The sequence below is a fragment of the Opisthocomus hoazin genome, chromosome 3 (genome assembly GCF_030867145.1).
Source record: "Opisthocomus hoazin isolate bOpiHoa1 chromosome 3, bOpiHoa1.hap1, whole genome shotgun sequence".
In the NCBI taxonomy this organism is placed as follows: domain Eukaryota; kingdom Metazoa; phylum Chordata; class Aves; order Opisthocomiformes; family Opisthocomidae; genus Opisthocomus; species Opisthocomus hoazin.
The window spans coordinates 8,466,114-8,491,793 of NC_134416.1; the positions used below are offsets into that span (position 1 = coordinate 8,466,114).

Below are 25,680 nucleotides of genomic sequence, written 5' to 3' on the forward strand. Positions count from 1 at the left end.
AAATATGCACATATATCCTGTACTAAAGTACATCACAAATTCATTGACAAGCATGGCTATACAGATATTTTTGGTATCATAACGAGAATAATTACACCTTCAAAATATTTTAATTGCATTTTTCCTGCTAATTTTTCAGTGTTTCAGTTATTTATAAAAGCATTCATTTTTGTATTTAGAGCCATTATTCATGTGGACGAGAGCATTTGCATTCCTACTGCCTATCAAATGCAATACCATGGACTTCTCCACTCCAATTACATAAGTCTATAAATAGCTCTTCATAAGGGTACTCTGTAACCAGAAAGAGTTTACTGGTGAAGCTGTATTACCTCTCCCACTCCAAAAAAATCCAAAAGACCAAGCAGGATCATATTTTCCCCATGAATGGGAGCATTTTCTTTGTTATTTATGATTCTCCTTTTCAGAATAACCTAGAAAACTAACTCATCAGATTTAGTCTGATCAAAAGGAGGGAAGTGTGCTGTACAGTTTGTGCTCACAACAAAAATGCAGAAAAGTGAGCTGAAAATGCTAAAATCCTCTTAAACAACAGGTATTTTCCACACAATACTTAAAGTATTAATCAGGAAGGTATCAAAAGCGATGTCCTGATTTCTGTTAGTTTTTAGTCTTGAGTCTTCCCCCAAAGTAACAGAACAGCTAGAATTACAAAACAGATCTTCTGAAAAGAATAAGAAATTACTCTAAAAATCTCAAACCTTATTAACCAAACTCCTTTATTAAGCCAGCCTACAAGCCAGCACTGCATTACATTTCCTCTTAGAGAACTTCTGCCTGCAGTTGTCTCCATGACAGTGCCCACAGTTGATACAAATCCAAAGAGCAGCACTGGAAACAGTGATCGCTTAGTGCAAAGGTCAGAAATTTTTCATGAACAGAACCAAAGGCAATGTGTAAATGCACACCCTTCAAACAGCAAGTTGCTATCACAGGTCAAAAGATGATAAAAGCAATGAAAGCAATCTTTGCCAAAGCCTCTGCACTACCCAAAACATTATAAATCATGCTAAGCCTTACTCATCAGTGTTTCTTTCCAATAATTAAGTACTCTAAGCATACTCTTGTTCATGGGGAATAGGAAATGGTGGCTTTAAATTATAATCTGCTGGCAGTGACAGTGACAGAGTAGTGTTTGGGCCCTCTTTAGGGAAAATTAACAGTGTTTCAGAGAGAACAAGACAGAAACAGGAAGAAAGAAGAGGGTAAAAAGTTCATTTTAACAAAAAGGCCATTTGCAGTGCTGGGAGAATATCATGAAATCAATAAGAAATCAATTTTCCATCTCTCCTCAACTAAGGAAATCCATCCAAGGGAAAAAATTCAGGTTATCACTACAACTAAAAGGTGATTGTTTCTTTCCGTCATCATTCTCTGAAATTAATACTTATACCAGTACTTGATCACAGAATACTGAAGGAATGTCTTCTATTTAGACAAAAACTATCACAGTCAAAAAAATTTGTTTGCACAGAGATTAACTTGAAGAAAGAACATGAGAACATCAGTGCAGCGGAATGAAGAATTTTTCTGGCAAATTAGAATTGTAAAGGCAAGGAACAGCCATTTTGTTACGTCGAAATAACATCTCCCCATCATTTAATCAACAGGGAATATGGGGCAATCAAAACAAATATGGGTAGCTACTACCATCTAAAGTCTGAGTGGTAACATTAAGGACATTAGCAGCAAACATGCACAGACTGTAAGCTCTTATTTTGTAGATTTTCATCTGTTTTCATCTAGAAGGAGCCTAGTGCATATTCAACCAGAACAAATAATGTGTTCCCGGAATGAGAAATGTACTAGTGGATTGTCTTTCCGGCATCGCAAAAAAAAAAAAAAAAAAAGAGTTGCTAATGAATATAGGCAGTAGCATTTAAACGAAGTTACTATCAGGTCAGTTCTGGTTTTCCATATACAACAGCAGGGAGCAGGGTCAGAATCAGGAGGACGACTCCTGCTCATTCAATAATACCAAGTCAGAAAATTGCCAACTTAAATCAGCAGATTAAACTCTAAAATAATTTAAGAAAATACTTTATCTGCTTATTAGAAGTGCACTTTGAACTTCAAGATAGGCAGGTGGAACAGCTTTTCAGCCTTGCCCCAAAAACTTTCTACTGTTTCCATAGCCAAAGTTGCCTGAGTTCCTGGGAAAATGAAAAGATTTTCTATTCTCTCCCCACCTGATCTTGAAAACAGCAGAGAAGATAAATGTAAAAGATTAAAAATGAAACAAAACAACTGAGAGACTCAACACCTTTAAAACTTTTTTACATTTGTTACTTCTTGTTTGTCCTATTTAACAAGAACATTGTACCTAGGAAAGAAAGCGAAGAAATAATGGTTTGCTGTTCCGAACTTGCTTTCCAGAAGTCTTACCTGAACTCACCCTAACTTTAAGAATAGTCTTAGCACTTCTGAAAAGCCACAACTTAGTAAATACATTGCTTAAAAAGGTGTAAGACTTAAGTGGAAACCACAACATTATCCACAGAGGGTAACAGAGACAGAATGGACAAAAGATCATTTCTCTAGTTCCTAGACAATGAAGCTACCTCAAACCCCTTTCCAGCAACCCAAACAATAAGCTTTACACTCAAAATAACCAAGTAAACAAGAACATCTGAAATTAATTTGGTTAAAATGTTGCACATTATTAGAAAGCAATCAATATTCAGAAGACCACAGTAAACTGAAACAGTGTGACCCTTGCAAAGTAACTTAAAAGTTATACTATCTAAACAAAGTGTGATCTCAATGAGGAGAACTCAAGGTTAACACTGGAGATCAAAAAAGAATTTGCATCAGCTTTCTAGGAAGTGGCACTAAATAACAGGCTATAGGTTATTTAGCTGAATGGGCTCTCATCTGTAAACAGTAAGACTGTTCATTTCTTTCACTAATGGATACATATATGCATATTTTATAGTAATTACTGGATTATGAAATGGTTTTCTGTTCTTAGCCATTGTCATGGTTTAACCTGGCAGCTGGCAACTAAGCACTAGAGCCGCTCGCTGACCCCTCCCCTTCCCCTCCGGTGGGATGGGGAGGGGAAATGGACAAAACAAAACTCATGGGTTGAGATAAAAGACAGTTTAATAAGACAAAGGAGAATACTACTACTACTAATATATATGTAAAACAAACAACACTACAATTTTCTTCTCATTGCCTGATGACCAATTGCATAGCCAGTCCCCAAGCAGTGATCGCGGAATACAGAAATATTGGATTTCACAAATTTCATGGAACTCCCAAAAAAAGACTGAACTCATGGAAAAGTTCAAACTCACAGAAAAAATGCAAAACAAAGGATTCCTGCCCCCAGGCCAACCCCCATTCATAAACTGAGCCTGACATCTATGGTATGGAATATTTCCATTGGCCAGCTTGGCTGTCCATCTGGCTATGCTCCCTCCCAGCTCCTGTACACCTGCTCATTAGCAGGAATAAGAGAAACTGGAAAAAATCCTTAATTTCATAGCAACAACTGAAAACATCAGTGCTATCAATGTTTGTCTCGTACTAAATGCAAAATACAGCAGTTACTTGGAAGAGAACTATCCCAGCCAAAACCAGGACAGCCATCCAGGCAAATGTCACTTGAGAACAAGCTTCCCTTAAATATTTCCACAAATTCGTAAAGATTTCTTGCAAAATCAAAAGGACAGAAACCACTGTTTATGACACTGTGTATGCTACGACAGCCAGTATCCTGGTGGTCTGCACAGCATCTCCAGAGACAATCAAGGAATATGAATAGCTGTGACAGGCATTTGAACCAAGGACCTGCCAGTACTGGAGAAATACTGAGTTTTACATTAAGTGGAAACATACAGCATCACCTCATCTGCCCATCATTTGGACAGGTTCTTGTTAGCCAGCATGTTATGTAACATCTTTTTGGTCTTCCCCATTTCTCATGGGAAAAAATACGACCAGAGTCTCATACTACTGTAGTATCTATACTATATGTGTATCTTCTAATACACATAGTGTGAGTATAGTCTTACAGTACAGACTTTGTATGAGTATTACAAACAAGTCTGAATTAAGTCTGAAGCTCTGCTTTGTCCACCAGTAAAACCAACGTATTTCCAGAAATACCTGGAAACATATGCTTCAGTAAGTACAAACTCTTAAAACTTAGCAACCCCTAAGCTTTAGGATCTTCCAGAATTAGGCAACAACTAAATGAAGATTTTGAAGAGTAGATTTTGAAGTCTGTTATCCACATCCCTTTTGTATCCAAGTGTTCGTGCACCCCAAGCACTCTGTACCTACAAGTTAAAAAACTTTGCATGTAATTGGAAATAGTTCATAATGTTCTTTTTCAAGTTACAAATTACTTAACATTAGAAAGGCTCCCTAGGTCTCTTACTGGTAGACATTCCATCTTAATTCAATTTCTTATTACAGAAAGCAATTTCACTGAAGCACTCTAATTGAAGCATTAACAGCTAGAAATTATACATATGGTCACTGCATTAGAAAAATGTGCCACTGAGGTAACCCTTGTCTGAACACAAGAAAACATCAATAAAATTGCCAGAAACACAACTAAAGCTCTGCCACAACTTTCCCCCGCACACACTAGGGAGGAACATTTAGATCTGATTGCTTTCTGAAGTAATGTTGAAGCAAGTCTTGGCCAGAACTCACTGGATTGCCAAGGTTTATTTTTCAGTACAGGCATTCCACACTGCCACAGCAAAAGGTTTTAAAACCATGTTTAAAGTCCAGTTCTTTATGCCTAAAAAAAAATCTGATTATCAACTCAGATGAGTCTCACTCCGCATTTAACACATTTAAGCAGCCAAAATGGGATTTGACATGGCATGATCACAAATATATTCAAAGTAGAGAAGCAAAATACTTTCAGGATATTTGCAAAATATTTACCTTTGTAAAATGAAAATAGCAGCAAATAAAAATCTAATCTTAAAAAGCTTCAGACACATTGCTGTGTTACTAATTTGGAAAAAGCCTCCAAGTTTGAAGTTGGTAAGAAAAGGACAACAGGAAGAGGATGAGAGCAGCAACTGTTACAAGACAGTAACTCAGACTGAACCTGTGTTTGACTGAGCATTGCCTAAGGAATTCACAATATTAAAGAAACTGCTTATTGAAAGTTATGGAAAATCTCAAAATCTCCAGCTAGCAGTTAAATACAATTTCTATTCCTTATCTTAATAGAATAAATTGTTAACTTAAAAATACATGAAAATATTTTTATCTATTATACAGTTTTATTCAGTGAGTAGAGAAAAAATTTCTCACATAATTAAGAGAATGATGTTTCCAAAACTATCTGCAAGTGCTTCAAGAAATCTATCAATTATCTAGTATGACTTCCCTTACCCAAGTATTATAAAAATAATCCTGGCCGTGCTTCACACGTCATACTAGGCTTTCTCCTGACCTGAGTGGTTGAGGACATAAAAATGGGAGGCGTGTTAGCTTTCAGAAAAAGTTTATCACACCAAGCAGAACAGTGAGGTTAGAACAGTGATTATAAAGCTGGCTGGCCATAGAAGCCTGAATTTTTGCTGTCGTCTAAGCTGATGCTAAGGCTATTAAGAAGACAACATTCACAGAAAGTGATAAGGAACTGTCATTTCAGTGGCTTCAAAAATGTCATCATGGTCCTAACAATATGGTGAGGTCCCAGGAGGAATGGGTCCTGGGGTTGAGAGAGATAGGTAAGTGGGACTGGCAACGCGAGTGGAAAAATTAGTTATGTTGAACTGGAAAAATGTGTAGATATTGCAGCTAGTCTGATATGTTGCGTGACTTCAGCAGAGAAGACCACATCAAGCATCGAGACTCAGAGCTACAAACATCCCAGAAAGCTGACACACGATGGAAGTAGTTTGCATCTGAAGAAAACTTCCTGTAACAGGTAGGTTCTGGAAAACTTCCCTATGGGCTCCAAGCCCAGGACAGCGATTATCACCTAGTTCCGTCCATCTTGCACACAGGTTAAAATGCATCTAAATTCAAATGAATAATTTCTTGCCTGTGGCATGATTGTATTTGTGGGATACTGCCTCCAGAATTAACCTTTCCAGTTTTTCAGAATGAAGCAGGCATTCTGCTTCCCATTTTGATATCATCTTTTAAAAAACTTCCTAAACAATCAAGATTAGGATAGGCAGGAGGCTGTGCCAAGTTCCTTGTAGGTGTTAGATTCCTTGGTCTCAGGGACTATAGCAAAAAGCACAGGGAGTGAAGGAAAAGGGATGCTGTTTGTAGCCCAGCGACAGCCTCATTTTCTGTCACAAGGTATACTTAATAGTACACCACAGAGGAAAAGGGCAAGGACGCAACGTACTGAAAGCCCTGCATCTTTGAGATATTTACAGTTACACAAGGCAAGTGGTTGAAGACTTCCATCAAGAATATGGTTTGCTTCTTTCTGAACTTGCAGAGTTGCACATTAAAATAACGAAGAGGAAGCAGAGGCTTGTAAGCCTAAGGGAATGAAAAGCTTCCTGAATCCTCACACACTTTCCAATCCTCAATAGAAAAGTTCTAAAGACTGCTCTGTAATCTCTCTGGATATCCCAGTCTCCGAGGCTCTGAAAGTATATGCTGCTTAAAATAACTTCTTATGATACCCACACTCACTAATGTTTTCATTCTACAGACACCTCTTGCCAAACAGTGACACCTTACTCTGCTCAGATATTCAGGCTGGCAAGCCAGCATTTAATACTAGATATGGCTAAACAGCAATTAGTAAGGAAAGGACAGAAATAGTAATAATGAGTCCTACCATGTCACCTTAACCTGTAAAAGAAACTGATAAGGCACATCGATAATGTACCAGAAATGGGCAGGTAAAAAAATACTATGCATTAAATTTAACATCTAACATACAATACACCAGCGCTTCATGTCCTAACAAAACTTTACTCGAATTAATCTCCATTTTAACAAAGGAGACACAGAAAATATGGAATTTTTAAATGGACCAGCTAGCCTTGCTTTACCAATTATAGCTTTAAATATATCTATCCCAGCTAAGTTATTTTGTTTGGAACATAAGTGATCCAGTTCCAGGGAACATCACTTCTGGAAGTGATTTAGTACAGCGCTATTTTTCTGTATAGTGCGATTTTCTAATTCTCTCGGAAGTAAAGCATACATCAGGATATTGATTCAAACAGCTGTTTTTTCTATGCCACTTCTACATACACATGCTATGAACAGCATATATATATATATAAATACAAAGCTACTCAAAGAGATTTATTTTCTACCACATCACCATGAATTGTATAGTGTATGCCCTGGAAACAGGCTGTTAAATGCAGACTAATTCCTTTGAAAGCATTGTGAAATAACCATCTATCTGCAGTACCCACCTTGACCAGTCAAGTCAGGTATAGCCAGAGGACATTTAGATACACTGTTCAAGTACTAGTTCTCACAACATTAATAGACTACATTAATTTCTTCTGAATTTTTCAAGTACGTGTATAAATGTTTGTACTAATGACATTAAACTTTCTGCATAAAGCAGTTAAGCAGAAAATTAGGTTTCTGATCAAAAGGACAATGGCTGAGATTCAATTTAGAGAGTTTTATCGGGGGGGTGAGAAGAGAGGGAGAACATCAGTGGAAGAAAGATCAAGAGAAAAGCAAAACATGTCTAAATAGCAAAACCATTGTCAGAAACTCAGGAACTCCTTTTTCGCTAGTCTGAATAACAGAGTCCAGACGGAGTTGGCTGTAAAGAGGGCATGCTAAAAGCTTTAAGATACATAAAATATTAAAAGCATTGCCCTTGTAAATGTTATTTTTCTTCTAAGACTAAATCCATTTTTATGTCAATAGTTTTGAGTTAATAAGCTTTTTTCTTTATCTCACTGTTCTGTAAGTTCTTTAAATTAAGTTTACCCTAATAATTCATATCTATTTTTTCAGTTGTGTACAATATAAAGTGTTTCTAACTTTTAAAACAATAAAATCAAGATAAATGTATAGCTTACTAAGATACACTGTACATTGTTAAAATTTTAGGATCAGTTCTCCAGCTTTCATAAAAATATTTTAATTGTTTAATTGTTGAACAGTTCTATGACCACAAGGATAGGTTTAGAAGAGTAGAACACTATTCTTAGTTTTAGTGGAGAATTAAAAGTCTACTGACAACGTGATTTTTCAGATTTTTATAAAGCAGAAACTTAATATAGTACATTTAAGAGGTACATAAATATTTTACCAAATGCACTGTGTCTTTACAGTAGTACATATAACCTGGCATTTTATTAATACAAAACAGTTGAAGTCTGAAAAGGTGACAAGAGATGACCACATTTGCCGTAGATCCTGGGTGCAAGACTCCATTAGGTACTAACTAAAGGCATTCTACCAAGTTCTAAAGTGATAGTTAGAATCATTCCTCCAAAACTATAGACTTTATACACTGTATGTCAACAGCTCGACTTACATATTCACCATAAGTCTCCTGTGCTGGAGGTGGTGGAAGGGGCCGGTAGCCTGCAGGTGGAGGAACTCCTCTTGCTCTGGGTGCTAGAAGTCCACGGCTCCGACTAACTGGTCCTCTACTGGGAGGCACTCCTCTGGGTGCCGGTGCCCCTCTGGGTACTCCCGCTGGTGGTTGAGGCACTCCTCCACGGCCCCTGCAAACATATGGATCACTTACCATTAAATATTACACCCTTGGCCTCCCTTTCAACAGCTCCCTCCCCAACACTATGACAATTTTGCTTTTCTACAGCCAGAAAGAGTCTAGAAGTTGTTTATGGTTTGTCATTTTTCTGTATGCTTTAATCCAATTGCACACATTATGCAAAGATGCTGAAAGATACAAACTAGACACGCGATTCAGTGATGAACTTCTCACTAGCTTGAGCCATTCTCTTATACACAGAGACACCCAAAGCAATTTGCTGGAATCAGTCAACTTCACTAGAATTTGACTTCTAGTATGTGAAATCACAATTATAGAACAACAAGTTAATTTGAAGCTGTCAGGCTATATCATACTCAAACCCCGAGCAGAGGAATCACTTGCAACTCCCTTCTGAACCTGTGTAAGCCTCTAAGCACAATCCACAGATCACACTGCATGTAAAAGATTGAGTGGGTCCAAAAAGTTATATTTTCTTCCAGTTCTAAAGAAGAGATTTCCTGCTGTTGCAGGAAATATTCAGACAGTAATAAATGCACAGGGCGATTATAGGATATAACCTGACATTCTATATGTACTTAAAAACAAGAACAAATGGTATATTTGGTTTTAAAGTTCTGAAAGAATGATAAGCATTAACTTGAATTCCACTATTTGGACATTTAACATATGGATAAAAAAAATCTGAGACTTAAAATGAAACAGTTTTCAAAAATATTTGATCCATTTAGAGGTGGCGTTCCCCCCTGCCTCCCTATAGTAAAGGGAGACACTTAGAGGTACACTGTGAGAAGTTTGCATCATTTATTCTCTTTTAAACAGGACGTCTAACACCTTGCTAATAGATATCTCCTTTTTAAAGGAGATCATTTCATCCCATGGACTATAATGGAGTTTAAACAACTGCTCTGTAGGCATATAGATTTGTTCTGAGGAATTCACACCCTTATTGTATACTGTACCAAATACACAGTAGAAAAACAAGCACAAGCCCTACACTACCTTTCTACCTATCAAGCCATCATTTAATCTCAAGTAGGAATTGAGTGAAGACACTGTCCTGATTTCAGTAGAAATTTCCAACTTAATATTATAAAGTAAGATCCATATTTAGCCTTCAGATTTCCTACCCCATTTCAAGTCATAATTTCTCACTAATAACCTTATCAGAAAAAATATAATCATTTTAGCAGGAATAATTAGTATTTGAAAAACTGCATCACTAAATGAAGAATGCAAAAACCGTAAACACTTGATACAATCAGGACAAATTTTATTAATCTAATTAATGATCAAAACACAGTCACAAAGTATTTTAAACAAGCCTAGAGAGTAAGTTATTTAAAACTGTGCTTATTACTTGGTTTTGGCTAATCTGTAGAATGCCTCCTCAGGACAGGGTACCAGCTGCTTATTTGACTTCATTGTAGTGGGGGCAGGGGTGAGCAGTGAAGTTCCCAGACACAGCCTGCTGAAGTAATATAAAGAAATAGCAAATGTGATACTTTCCAAGTGAAGCCAAAGAAAGGGAAATGAACCTATTGGCATAGACAATAGTCAATACCAAGTTAAAAAAAGTAAAAAGACCCAAGAATCACTAGCCATAATATCCACGGCATCCTTCAGACAGGGTGCAAGTGAAAGCAGCAGGAAGTGGGCCATGCTGAAAAACATGGAAAAACATTTGAGGGAGGGGAAAAAAGGTACAGTTTTTAGAGTCAGTCAGTAGATTTATTCTTGATGAGTAATTAGAATATCAGAGCCACATGATGAGGTCTTTTCTGCATTTCAAAAACAGTTAATAGGATTGGAATGGTGATGGGTAGAAAAACATACTTCTCCTGTATTAGGAGACCTTTTGTTTTTTTTTAAGAGTTACTGCAGGCAGAATAAACAATCTGAGATGTAAAGTTCTGTATTACACCACTCTGATGGTTACTGCATGGAGGAGACTGGAAAGGTGCACAGATAGGAAACCCAGTAAAAGGAGAGTTCAATTACCACCATGCAGATTTGAGTCACATCAGGGTATGATGCTAGAAGCAAGTTTTTTTAGAAACTGTAAACTGTTATGTCATTAAGAAGCTATCAGGGAACTAAAGAAATTTGATTGACAAACAATGAACAGAAATTGACTCAAAATATTGAGCAACCACTTGAACAGGAACCTTTGCATACCCTTGCAAAAACAGAGCAGTTCTGGTATTGCTTAATTTGGAAAAGGGCAGTTATATAAATTACATTTTAAAATATTGAAAATAGTAAAATGTACATACACAGTACGGGAAGACATTTAGAGAAATCCCATGGGAAGTCAGAGCAATACACAACAACTATCAAAAAAGAAAGAGCTTGAGGGCAAAAGGAGCTCAGTAAGGTTAGAACAGCAGGGTAAGGAGAGGTATTAAAAGAGGTGTCACTTCAAAAGCTGAACCCACCTCTAACCTCAAAGGACAAATGCTAATAAACCAAGTGTAAAATACTCAGAAAAGCAGGTCAGAGATAATTTAAAGAATTTGTAGAAAGCCTAAAACCAAATATAAATCTTTCAAACATTCTGGAATTGTGAAACCTGCCAGAAAGAGATCAAATCACCAGTAAAGAACAGTAAGTGATGTATATATGTATACATCAAGTTTTTTGCAACACAATCAGGAAAGACCAGGCAACGTTCTCATGGCAGAGCTTCTCCTTATGGGGAAAGCACTGGATGGTGCCACCAACTGTCTTAGAGACAAATTACAGAACATAAAGAGCTAATAAGAGTAATTGTACTATCTTTCTACAAACTTTAACAGCAGTTCAGATGCCTAGCTCCTTAATCTGTAGCTGAATCCCAACCTGAATGTCAAGGAAAGGAAAATAGCAAAAACAATTCAAAGCAGTAAAGTGTAAGAGGGGACACTTGGGAGTTAATACACATGCACAAATATAAATTTATATATCCTAATGTTATACAAAGCAACAGGTTCTGCACCATCACTACCCACAGAACACCTACAATTGAGATTTTCCCAGCGGTCAGGACAGTAAAAAACAAATATGATCTTAGAAAATACAAGAAGAGAACACAGAAAACTTCGTTACCAAACTGAGTCTATTTACAGGCCTGTTTCCTAATTTGGAAAAAACATAGAAGAACTGGAAGTGCATCACAAACTATGTCAAAGATGAACAGTATAGAAGAGCTTACATATGACACATTAAGTTTATACTACAAGTGACAACTGAGGCTTTTATGATAGAATCCAACAAACATCAAAGGAATGGAGAAGGCTGAGGAGTGACCTCACCACAGTCTTACACCTTCCTCAAGGGACACAGCGGAGGGGGAGCTGCTGATCTCCCCTCTCTGGTGACCAGCAACAGGATACAAGGAAATGGAATGAAGCTGCATCAGGGCCAGTTCAGACTGGACATTAGGAAAAGGTTCTTCACTGGAGGGTGGTTGGTCACTGGAACAGGCTCCCCAGGGAAGTGGTCACAGCACCAAGCCTGTTAAAAGTTCAAGGAGCACCTGGATGATGCTCTTCGTCATATGGTTTAGTTTTAGGTAGTCCTGTGAGGAGCAGGGAGTTGGGACTTGATGAACCTTATGGGTCCCTTTAAACTTGAGGTATTCTAAGGTATATAAGCATTTGTTCAGCAGTCATTTCCAGGTTAAGAATCAGGCAACATCAACACATAGGGACAGAATATTAAACCAGATTGCCTTAAGGCCTGAGCCACTAAGACTGCTCCTATGAAATGCAATTGCTGAATGACAGAATGGTTGAGGTTTCAAGGGACTGCTGGAGGTCATCTGATCCAACCTCCCACTCAAGTAGAGCTACCTGGAATCAGTTGCCCAGGACTACGTCCAGGTGGTTTTTGAGCATCTCCAAGGATGGAGACTCCACAAGCTCTTGGCAACATGTGCCAGTATCCTGTCACTGAGCATCACTGCAAAGGCTGAACAGTCCCACCTCTCACAAGTGAGATGCTCCATACCCTTAATAATCTTCTTGGCCATTCACTGAACTCTGCAGTATATGTCCATGTCCCTCTTGTAGTGGGGAGCCCAGAAATGGATACAGCACTCCAGGTGTGGTCTCACCAGTGATGAGTAGAGGGGACAAATCACCTTCCTCAGCCTGCAAGCAACACTACTACAGCCCAGAATACCAGCAGCCTTCGTTGTAGCAAGTGCACATTGCTGGCTCACATTCAGCTTGGTGTCCACCCCTGTGTCCTTTTCTGCCAAGCTTTTTTCCAGATGGGTGGCGTCCAGCATATATTGGTGCATGGGGTTGTTCTTGCCAGGTGCACGACTTCGCACTTCCCCTTCTTGAGCTTCATGGGGTTCCTGTCTGGCCATTTCTCCAAGCCTGTCAAGGTCCCTCTGGATGGCAGCACCACCCTCTGGCATATCACCAACTACGACCAGTTCAGTGCCACCTGTAAACTTGCTGAGGGTACAACTCTGCCCCATCATTCAGACCATTAATGAAGTTAAACAGGACCCAGCATTGACCCTTGGGGTACACTGCTTGTTACTGGCCTCCAGATGGACTTTGCACCACTCATCACCACCATCAAGCCATTCAGCCAAATTTCAGTCCACCTGTCTCATTGTCCATCCCATACACCAAGAGTTTTCTCTGCGAGGATCTTATGGGAGACAGCCTTCCTGAAGTCACAGTAGAGAATATCAACTGCTCTCCTCTTATCTACCAGGCCAGCCATCATAGAACACTACCATGTCAATGAAGTATGACTTTCCCTTTATGAATCCATGTTTACTACTCCTGATGACCTTGTCATTTATGTGCTTGGAAATGGTTTCCAGGATTAGTTGCTCCATCGCCTTCCGAGGACCCAAGGTGAGGCTGACCAGCCTATGGTTCAGCAGGCCCTCCTTGCCATTTTGAAGGGAGGCGTGACATTTGAATGTCCTCTTTATCCCAGTGCCCATGAGTGTCTTTTACAGTACTGAGACTGACAATATATGCAGGTTAATATATACACAAATGGGCACTGACCTCCCCCCCAATCTTCAAACCTTACCTGTGGTCCCTCATATGCATGATACTGCAAAGACACAAATACTGAAGCATCACAGGGGACACTAGTGTTAAGTTTTATTTTTGCTACCTTTGTAAAAAACATTCTACTCTTCTGAATCTTACATCAGTATACTATCTAGAATCTTATAGATTTCTTTAGATGAGAAAAACCCTACTCCTTAAGTACCTATTAAGTGTACATGATACTCAGACTGAGCAGCTAAATAGACAGTACTTAAACATACTCAGTAAACCCTAGCTTCCAGCCAGATGCTATTAGCACCTCCAGATATGCTTTAACAAAGTAATCACCTATGTACTTGAGACCGAGCCCTACTCTCAGAGAAACATTTTACTGCCCTAAAGCAGATTACTATGGCTACATGAGAAAATTTGACATACTTATTTCATCTATCAGTTTTCCTGAATTTATTAATCTAGCAGTGGTGAATCCAGTGAAGGAAGTTAACCCTTCCCCATTAACCGCACATGTAATTTAGGTGGTTAAATTATGAATAATTTTACTCTCACAACTATGTAATTAACTTATAGGCTGTGTAGTGAAAAAGTCTTTTTCAATCTGGGTGCCACAGACTAAAGCAAATCACTGAATCTCATTTTATATCTTTTGTTTTCACTACACACTGAGCAGTCTACCAGAGTAGTGGGGGGAAATAATTAAACTCATGTCACAGCATCCCTTGAAGGTAATGTCATGAAAACTGTTTTGTTGGGACCTGAATCTTCCCCCCATAATGTGATTTCATTTTCATTTATACTTGCAGTTCAGTATGCGAGGAAAAAGGGAATAGTAGATGAAGCACTATATTTCTATAAAACTATCAAATACATTAGAGAATGGGAGAACAGCCTTTCACAAAAAGTATTAGAATGTGCTAGTGTGATTTGTAATTACAGTATAGTAATTATAGCAGATAATCTTAATGTATAAAAACCTGAAAATTGTAACTTACTGTGTACAGTTAAAATATTACTTAAGAATTGCATTTTGTAACTGATCAATCTCTTGCTGTTTGAATAAAGAGTTTAACGTGTGGGAAAAGCATTCTAAAGGAAATCTAGTACCACTCAGAGCCATATTATACTATGTCAGACAGAACATTTGTGAATGTTTAGAAGTAATTCACAGGTACTAATCTAATAATTGATTGCCACTAAAACAGTATTTTACAAACTCATACAACTTTAATACATCCATAGAAAACTACTTCAATACTTCCTCTTTGGCCTTTATTAGCAATAATTTGACATATCTACCTTATAGTCCCACAGTGTTTCTAGGATTTGTTTCAAGATAACTAAGTTATTGCCCTTGACCATAGCAGGCACAGCATCTAGCCAATACTCCTTTCCAGCTACCCCTAGCAATAGCCCTACTTTCTTTTAATTTACCACTTTCTACTCTCTAGCATTATACTGATTTTTATTTCAAGTTTCTCCTTTCACTGGATGACTGAGTTAGTAAAATTACTCTGATTATGAAATCACAGCTAGAGTCAGTTTATGGCTTTTCTTCACTTTGTTTTTGCAAAAGAACAATTAGAGTTTATGAGGTATGAAGCTCCTTTTCAATATCTCCCCTCTAGAAGTGGAAGTAAATGCAAGAATAGCTTTAAAATAAAAATAATGGTGAAATTTAGGACCAGTTCCCTAATACTGTATTATTCAATGAAACACTTGGAATTCTTTAATTTTAGCATTCATAATTTCATACATCTGCAGGGTTTAAAACTGTTCAATAAATAGATCTAAAATTTTGTTACCAGATGTTGATATATTTTCCTCCTTCAAGCACAGCCAACTACAGTGCTCCTCAAACAGTAAATATTTTTGTTCAGGTTTTATATTAGACATCTGAAAGATAACAGACCTGTTATTTTAAAATGTCAGGACCAAAATACTGAACACTGACATCCAGATACCACTCAGAGCTTGGATTCCTGCCTCTTCATCTTTTTTAAATGAGTCACCACTGAAGTTACCACTCTTACACAAGTTTTATTTCACAATTTTATTTCAAAACAGTAATATGTAAGTTCATGTTTCAATTTTGTGAAAAAAGGGAGATTTATCACACAACTAAAGAAACAAAACACCCTGAACATAATACCTGCCTCTGTCCCGGATCCTGGACTGGCTTTGTGAAATATTTTTGTGCTACAGAATCTTTTGCAGTCCTACATGTTCTCAACAAGAAGTTGTTCTTCAAAAAAGAAACTCGTTGATTCTAGACATATGACAGGAATGATCCAAGTTTGATCTGGTAACTAGCAAAGAACAACTGGAAGCTGTGAACACATTACAGCAGTGATCCACATCACCTCATATTACTTCTGACATAAGACAGCAAATTCTAACCTACAACTTCTGTCACAGTTTTGTCCCCAGATAGTGTCCTTCAACCATCAGGATTCCACTCATGCATATACTGAAATAGGAATAACAAGAATAAATTGGAAAAGTAAAACCCTACAATCTGGCACAAGCACAAACCAGAATTTTGCTGTTTCTTTCATAAGACTGTTCTCACATGTTGGCTCTGAGAAATTACTTTTTCCTCCTCATCTTAGTGAAACCAAAATATCTGCTTTCAAACGTAATTCCTCTCCCAATCTGGGGACTGAACAGAACCAGCTCTCCCTTTTTGTGGCCTCTCAACACTCAAGGGGGACTACTTCTAAGATGGAGAGAGACCTTCTACAAGGCCATGTAGTGATAGGACAAGAGGTAAAGGCTTCAAATTGAAAGGGGGTAGATTTAGATTGGACACAAGGAAGAAATTCTTCACTAGACCAGGTTGCCCAGAGAAGTTGCAGCTGCCCCCTCCTACCTGGAAGTGTTCAAGGCTAGGTTGGATGGGGATTTGAGCAACCTGGTCTAGGGGAATATGTCCCTTCCCATAGCAGGGGGGTGGACTAGATGGTTTTTAAAAGGTCCCTTCCAACCCAAACCATTCTATGATCCTAACAGTGATCTCTAGCTGTAAGTGACATGAATCAGTTCCCTAGCTCAAGGCAGCACAGAATATCCATATTCTTAGATGTACTATCAACCTCTAGAAATTCACTCTAATTTATCTTAGTTTGAGTCAGAATTGAGTGATACTTAAATCTTACTTTTAACAGTTCTTAAAATAGGAATGTGAAGTTTGGGAAAGGAAATGCTAATTTATTTGAAAAATGTTCTTAGAGGTGTACATTAACGTGTAAACACATTTATTTGCAGTCTTTAGTTAATCAGAAGACTCAATTGACATTTCAGTAGTATACTCATTTATATTGCACTGAATCAGGATGGGAATTAAAGTGCATTAAAGAACCACTGATTCCAATAGAGGTACATCTAGCTACTCACTATAACAGCATCACATTAAACATCATGGACCCTCTATGCCTGCTAGCATAATAAATTGAAAGTAATTGGATGATCCTCTTAGTCACCTAAAAAAACATTTAAGAAAAATGTCAGTTTATAATAAAAAAAGGAATGAAAACCAGACTTTCACCAGGGAAAGATTCTCATGTCTCTTCTCTTGCTCCATGGAAGAGGCGGGTACTACCTAAAAAGGTTAAATGCTTAGCATAAACGACACAGAAAATAGGTCTTGTGATTACATCTGAAGGTCATCTTTAACAGTATTAGGATGAAGAAAAAGTGGGGGCCAGAGGGCAGAAGGAACCAGCTATATGCTCACAATCAACAGTAAGAAAAGCGTTTTCCTAAAGGTAAAGCTCAAAACACATACAACCCTTTCTACAGCAAATTCCATCCACTCACCCCCAAAAACTTAGCTATAGTCATAATTCAGTCAAGAAAACCTGGAACAAGCCAGAAATAGAATAAAAATTACCAAACCACAACCGTTAGGAAATTACTTACCATATACAGGAACACCTGTGCACAAGCTAGAATTTTGCATGCAAGCACCAACGTGCTGTTTTCTACAAAGTAAAATTTTGGTATGGAGCTAAACATACAAGTCTTCTTAAAAGAAGGCACTTGATAAGATGCTTTGTCTCCAGTTTCAACACGTCTGATAAGGCGTAAAAAAAGGTATAAATTAGTACTTTGGTTCTTTAAAGTGAAACTATTCAGGAATAAAGGCTTAAAAAATTGGGAACTTAAACACTCAGCTACTGCATCCTCAACAGGATGTTTCCTGTATCAAGGCTGGTATCTTAAAAATATTCTATGGATTATAAAGAGAGGTTAGTATTGAGATTTTTAGACTTCATTTTACAAGCCTTCTCAAGCTTCGCTTCAACCTCTCCTGGACATCTCAGGGATGCTTGCTATTCAAACTGTTTCATATAACACCAAGACAAAGCCTTTAACAAAGCCTTCCTTCAACAAAAGTATTGCTTACTGAAATCAATTTGTGCTAAAAAAGTATCAGAGCATTAAAACTGAGTTTAAAATCGCTGTAGTATCTCAGTAGCAATGGCACTAAATTTCACTTAAGGAATTTTATGCTAACAGCACTTCAATTTGAGGGTAAATGTCTCGCAGTTTAAGATACACGTTAAAGCAAGGACAAGTCAAACCAACCAACCACCTTCCACGTTTCTTTAGAACTTGTATAAAAAAAAAGAGCCAACATACAATTTTTAGATGTCACCTTCAAATCAAATGTTAATAACGTAAGTTTACCCTGAAGATACTTCAGTAGTTGTAGGCCAATGGGACAAACAAAGGATTTTGAGCTACCTAACAGCATGTCTTACATAAAATGCAGATCTGAAAAATAACATACCAAAATCCAGAGAATAGAACTAGTGTTAGAAATTCCGTACCTTGAAAAGTTAATTATGCATGCATGTGCTAGACACTAGTAGCAGAAATTAGGTATAAAACTTTAGTGATAAACTCAGGGCAAACAAGTTCTCCATCACAAACACTAGCTTAAAGACAAATGAAAAATGAAGAAAACATGAAACAGAACCGTGAGTGTCTGTACTAAGCATCTGTAGCAGGGCTGTTACAGGTATCTATCGGAAAGTTAAGAACTGATATTTAAGAACTGGAGTGAAATTAGCAAAAAACCCATCTCCAAAATCAAACAAGATCTCTAATTTGCAAGCACTTTTGTATGGTTGATTACAGTGCTAAAGTGAACCTTGGTATATAATTAAAATCAAGGAAAGAAATGGAATAGATACATTGAACAATATTACTTCAGAACAGAAGAACAAAAATTATTAGAGAAAATCATTATTTTCTTATAGGATACAACCAACAGTAAGTAAATTCCCTAAATAAAGATTCATTTTGCATTGCATTTGCAATTACTACAGGACACATCTAACAATAAACAGATCTGTATAAATGGAATAATTCCTCAGTGCTTTTTCTACTAGCATGCTTAATCTGAGTTAAAACACTTCAGAATATCATTCTGAAATTATTTCGAAAGTTGAAATGTGAGTGTCAAACCCACATTAATAAGCACCATAGCCAAAACTGAAGGAAAATAGTTCACTGTAGAAAACTGTTACACTTTGCTGCAGCCACAATCCCTCTGTACTGTAACAGAAACAGTTATACACTTTTAGTTTTTGTTTTCACACTTCGGGACTCCAAGGAGTTGAAGCTGTCATCTCACTACTGCAAGGAAGACGGGGACGCTAGAACAAGAATGAAACATCTCCTGTGTCAAAGAACAATAAAGCTAAAGCAGTAGACTTGCCTATCCCCGAATCAAACAAAAGCCACTTTTTAATGAAATACACACAGAGCAGATGAAACTAAATCCAAGTTCTACCTCCAAAACACCTCCATAACATTATTTGATCAGGACTATAAAAACTTTGTAGTACAGTAATAGGAATACGTATATTCCATAAGTTAGAGAAATTAGGATCTGAAATTCATGTCAGTCAAGGCAAGATACACGAGTTTTTCGAAGCCATGAGCTCCACAGGGCCAATACACAGACCCAACAAGCACTTAGGGAGCGACCAAAAGTTAGAAGTCAAGCAACAGACATCGTCTCACTGTGCTGCTCACACTCATTTTGAACACCTTTATGCTGTACATTGTTTCTTAGCTTACGTACCATTCAAATTTCACAAGACAAAATTTCAGCACAGCTGTTAATTCGGTATAAGCTAATTAGACTACTTCAGCAAATTAAGATTTGTTTCCCTTATCTTTAGTTCTTATTTTGGAGGTCCTTCACATATTTCTCTATTGTACTTTTTTGTGTTTGAAGGGAGAAGCTTAAACTATACTCATTCAAACTGAATTCCACTGCAGCTGAGATGCTTACCTGGACAAAGCAGGAACTGGTACTCCTCTTGCTCGTATAGATGGTTTTCCACGAACTACTGGAACTTCTGTATTTTCTGAACCACCATTTAAATATGTTAATTCTTGAAGCTGTGCCTGTCTGATTTCATCATTGTAGTCCTATAACAGGGGGCAGAGTGAGAAAACAAACTGTTCAACCACCACACCAAGTTAGCATCAAATACTGCTCCTGAAATGTTCCTCTTGGAAAGTTTAACATCCAGTTGAAAAAGTTTAATATGCAGATTAGTAAAAAATTTCTAAAAGAATTCTACATATTAACTGCAATTTTTGTAGAGGCATGTTTTTATTTCCCACTGCATATTACCCCCATGTAGCTTTACCAATTAAAATGCCAATATTAAAATGCTGTAGACAGGGGAAACAGCAATAAAATCAAGGTCCCACTTCTGAGCTGAGATCTGGTTTGTGATTCCAGCTGCTAAGTTATATTGTGTTAAAAGCAGGAAAAAATGCATTGCCTGGTGTTGCAAAGCAATATAGACTAAATACACTGTAGAGAACAAACCCGGACAACTAAGGAACAGATTACACATCTACACTTAGAGTCAGGAGTTAAAGAAAGAAGAAACAATTAAATTCTTTCAATATAAACACACACTATTATCTCATAGTAAGAGCTCCAAAAATTTCAATTGTAGAACATGCAAGGATGAACAATTTGAAGACACTTGGCTTGTTTCGTATTCTGCACAAATCATCTCAAGGCTATCGAAAAGCACGCTGAAGTTATTTACATGAAGTTAACATGGTACTTCTCAAATACACAAGAGTCTTTTCAGCGACCTTGAGCCAACCTCCAAAACTATCACATCACACAGGAATAAAACAGATACAGCAATGAACTCCTGAGTTGTACATATTTTTATGCCTTTTTCCTGCACTTAGTGAGCCAAAGTATGCATGTGTAAAGATGAATCGGAAAGAAATACTTTACTTTGTGTGTATACATACAAAGTATGTATCAACATGATACAAAGTATCAAAATATTAACAGGGCCTCTAAAGAATGACATACTTCTGATATAATGGCTCTTCTGCATATCCTCCCATTTCAAAGGCAGGGTTGTCCAAATACTGTCTATTTTTATATCTAAATTACAAAACAAAGGATCTGCATCTCTTCGAAATCTGATTTTATTACATTTATGCACTAGGCAGAAACCTAAAGACCGTCAGGCAGCCTTGCATCAGACAACTGAATGAAACATAGCTCTGCATTCGAAGTAGATAAAACATCTATGAACTCAAACATCTCATTTATCGTTGAAACATCCTGCTTCCTCAAATAGAAATAAGAAAATTGTTCTTTGCATGCCATTGCTGAAGATAGTTACCTGTGTTAAAAAAGTGGTACTAAAGGCATTTTGTCCAAACTGTCTTAAGCAGGCTCTAAAATTTAACTCAATTGTCCATCTGAGATCACGCTCTGTTTAGCAGCAGGAATCAACCAGCAAGTAAGACGAGGAAAAAAGTCTGGAAGGCTGAATCAACCGTTTCAAACTGCATAATTGAGGCTTTTGAGAAACAGATTCCATTATAAAACAACTTGAAACCAATACACAGTGAAACCATTACAGGGAGTAGAATAGAAACAGGCAACTGGACACTGTTCTGGCCAACTACTGTATAGAAGCCCACTTTCTTTGTACTTTCTTGCTGGACCAGAACTGGCTACAAATGCCAAATTCTATGCAATGTATGGAATGAAGAACTTCCATCTTGAAACAGAATGCTAATGAATTGTTAAAACTGTACCACAAACACAATACTTAAGTCTCAAAGTTCTGACATAGCATATATCAGATGCCCTTCATAACTTCTCCACAAGACATCCTCTTCAGAACTGGGCTCCTAGAAAAATGCCTTTGATCATCATTTGATAGTAATTTGATTTCTTAAGAAACATGCTTAGGTTACCACTGTAGATACTGCGTCTTTCTTCTTCCTAATGCCTTCTAATTTTCCTGTAGCATACGACTAGACATACCAGTAGCCTTAGTCATAGACAAGGACTCCGCTGCACAAAGGCACAGAACAGAAAATATGGTCCTTCTCACATAAGCCAGAGGCAGCAGGAGGATACAAAGTGAAGATGCAGCACAAGGAAGTAACAATACAAGTAGCCATGATAAGCAACAGTGTTAATCCACTAGACTCCAAAATGGATTCTTATAATTAAAGTAACAGATGGTCAATTTATGAATACCCACTGCTAGAAAACAGCAGACTTCAGTCAAATTGAGGAAAGAACCTCTTCATTACCTAGAACACAAGCTGGACTTGGAGACCCTTTCGACTGCACTCTTCCTCTGTACAGTTTAGGCAGAGGTAACACTCAAATTTCAGTCAAATGCTGCTGATAAATTTCAAGCAAACATACTCATTTTGTGAATACTGCCCATCCTGACTTTTGGTACGGTCTTCTCTGAAGATGGAGGATGTTTTCTTCTGTAGGAGATTACATCATCAAGATACATGCAAGGTATTATGTACTTACACAGACCCAACTAAGCAACATGCTTCTAGATTTTATCTGTGATTTTCACCCAGCCTTGATCAACAAACCAGTTGCAGCTCTCCTAGGGATCATCTGTAACGTAAGACCTTATTCCTATTTATCGTTCAAACTATTCACAAAAACATCTATTTAATGTTAGGACAGATCCCTGCAAAACCCTATGTAATTTCGCAAAACACCAAAGCAGATCTTTGTCCTGTCAGTGAGCAGTAAGTAGTTATTAGGTTTCCAGCCACCTTTATATACACACTTTACAGTTATTCACCAGCTTGTTTAAAAAGTGCCTGAGTTTCCAAAGCCCATCAGCTCTTCCAAATGCTATTAAACACTATTTCATCACCACACCTTACAAGCTGAACACACAGGAGGCAAGGCAGACTGCAGGAAAAACTTATAAACTCTGCTCCCATTGTAAAAGGACTGCTACAGATTGTTCTCAAACATATTTCTATACCTTGTTCTATAGACAAGGAAAACAAGTAACTCTGGTAACGAACAGCAAAGCATAATTAATGTTGTAGCTGTCAAAGCAAGAATGACTACCACTATGCAAAAATCAAGCAAAATAGACTACAAATCCTATTGGCCAAAAGTGCAGTAATCATGGTGTGATACAGGACCCAGGGGGAGGTGAGAGTGGAAGTATTTGGCTTTGTCTTCATTAACAGAAGTAATTCTTGCATAAATCAATATCAAACATAACACCCACCAATCTAACAGTCAGACTGATGACCACAGGGTCTGGCTCATTTAAAGTATGCCAAAAGAACATACTTGGAGTCAGAAGCACCAATTCTACCTGCAGAAGACAGGTGAGACTCCAGGCAACACAAGCACAGTCAAAAAAAACTCAGGACAGAAGGTTTTATGTCTTAGTTTGAGTTACACCAATAGTTTAAAGCAAAGTATACCACTGCAGCTGCTCCAAGCTGAACTTCAATGCAAAGGTGCTTGTTTATGGATCTAAAAAGATCTAAGAAGAGAGGCTAAGGCACTTTCGCTATAGTCAGCTGCTACAAGGGTATTTTATATGCTACATTCTAGCACCAGTCATGACTGTACATTCAGGCCTGATTTGAAAACTGAACACCAATCATTCAATTTGGATCAGCATTTAAAATTGTTGGAAGGTACAGTCAACTTACATTGTAAAGAGAAGATAAATTAAAATTATAGTCATATACACTGATAGCATCACCTCTTACTTGAAATAAAACTGATAATTTACTAAGAAAGCCACAACAGACTTTACAGAAAATGAGCTGCATTTGGCAGCATTGAACCAAATGGTAGTTCTAGAGAGGATGAAGTGCTCCTTATTGCTTCCTGGAATGGCTGCTGCAAGGGGGGCAGGTGGGCAGAAGAGATGAAGTCATTTAGAACCATTCTGATAAGACTATATTTGAAAAGCCAAAGGGAAGTTAAGACAGTGTTGGCTTGATCCCATAGTTCAGAAAATCTTATGTAGCATCAGTTCAGCTAAGTGCAATAAAGATGCAATGATCAAAAATTGAGACAGAAAAGTGTACAACCAATGACTGGAATTGCTCATTATCAGTCTGTAATTCTACTGCTTGAACAGCAGTAGAGTAAGGTCTGGGTCTTAATAAGCTTGCTTCATTTATTATGACATTAGGTGAATCAAGCTCAGCAAAGAAAAACAAGGTCTCTCATGAAGGGGGCAGGGTGATCATATATCCTTACTTCCAGTGCATGCAAAAAGCACTTATTAAATTTAGCATACTTGCATCTAAAAACAGCTGTTCGCTCACTGAAGCAGCCAAGAAACTGTTTCTCCTTTATCTCTTCCCACAAGAATGTGCGTGCTTCTTTATAACATGAGAACATAATGCTCAGGACATTTCTTTAGGTTTTAACTGTCTTAAGGTGCACCTACATTAATGTGTTATTTCACATCAGGATGCATCCCTAGATGAACCACCTGACGATCATTACTTATCATGCTTTGGTTCATGCCATGGAGTAGCACTGGGCATAAGAACTAAATTTCATTCAGACAAAAATAAGCCAGAAGAACCACTCAGGGAGCACACAATCAACTCCAGTCACTTGGACACTTCAGTTTCATGGATGTAGACTACTTGTAACACAAACCAAAATCCCCCAAATACATATGGTAGCACTATCAGGTGATCAGCACCAACTGCTTCACCCTGGAGCACAGCCGGCAGTTCAACCTTCAAATAGGCTGTAGTGCCCATACAACAGGCATCCCCAACTGGTCCTGAACATAGCTACACTGATTACACTCTCAAATATTTATGTTCTGCTCTCAGATACACCACTTAAGGTTTCCTTAGCTAGGTAGGTCACTCACTTCCAACATCTGACAAACTAAAACCCTTGAATAACATTTTTAGCAGTAAAAATAAACAGAAGTCAATGCTCCTTGAGGATGTTTTGTTTTCTATATTGTCATTTGATAACTAACAAAAATAGAATACTCATTGAAGAGCTAATATATTTAGGAACTTCACACACAGTATCACCATCTCAAATGCCCCAGCTTAAGAGAGCTTGGATTGTTCCAAGCAGTTTAGTATCACAGAGAAATCAAGGTTGATGCTTACATGAGAAGTAAATAAAGGAATCTTCCACAGAAAGACACTGAAACCCATCAACACCATTGTCTACACATCCCAAACATGGAGTGCAAGCCTGTACTGGAAATCACATCTCATTTTATATGTCCATACATGGCAAGTTGAAGTATATGCCAGAAGACAAATATAATCCACATATCACTAGCTTCATGAAAAAATATAGATATCAGATAAAATTGTATTGATTCTCAGCACTGAACACTAAACCAGGATTACAGGTGGGAGCAGTACTACAACTTCAAATTTATTCTTAGTGAAACAGAACCCTGTGCTGATGCTTCAGGCATACCAAGAATACAGAAGAGCCCTACCTTAATAAAAAAGTTACTTTTCCTTATTTTACAGATTTTTACAATTATTTGTATGCTTAAATACTACGCACACGACCAGTTAAGCCAAAATAAGTTGCTCTTTTACTATAGGTCACATCATGAAGTAGGAGTATATGTGGATAGTTACGCATTCACC

The 25,680-nt window shown here is 37.6% G+C and overlaps 1 protein-coding gene across 5 annotated transcripts in view; it reads right to left on the reverse strand.

The window, feature by feature from the left end:
• The window catches only part of KHDRBS3 (KH RNA binding domain containing, signal transduction associated 3), a 105,000-nt gene that overhangs the window by 28,435 nt on the left and 50,885 nt on the right, over positions 1 to 25,680 (reverse strand). For 3 of the 5 annotated variants that reach the window (XR_012763370.1, XR_012763369.1, XM_075415512.1), the window contains exons 5-7: positions 20,027 to 20,166; positions 10,053 to 10,163; positions 8,489 to 8,681 (exon numbers count right to left, since the gene is read on the reverse strand). Coding sequence is in view for 1 of the 5 variants with exons in the window: in XM_075415512.1 (XP_075271627.1) it covers positions 8,489 to 8,681; positions 10,053 to 10,163; positions 20,027 to 20,166 (444 nt within the window). In the remaining 4 variants the exon portion in view is untranslated. The remainder of the gene's footprint in view (positions 1 to 8,488; positions 8,682 to 10,052; positions 10,164 to 20,026; positions 20,167 to 25,680) is intronic. The other 2 variants (XR_012763371.1, XR_012763372.1) reach the window with 2 other exon arrangements.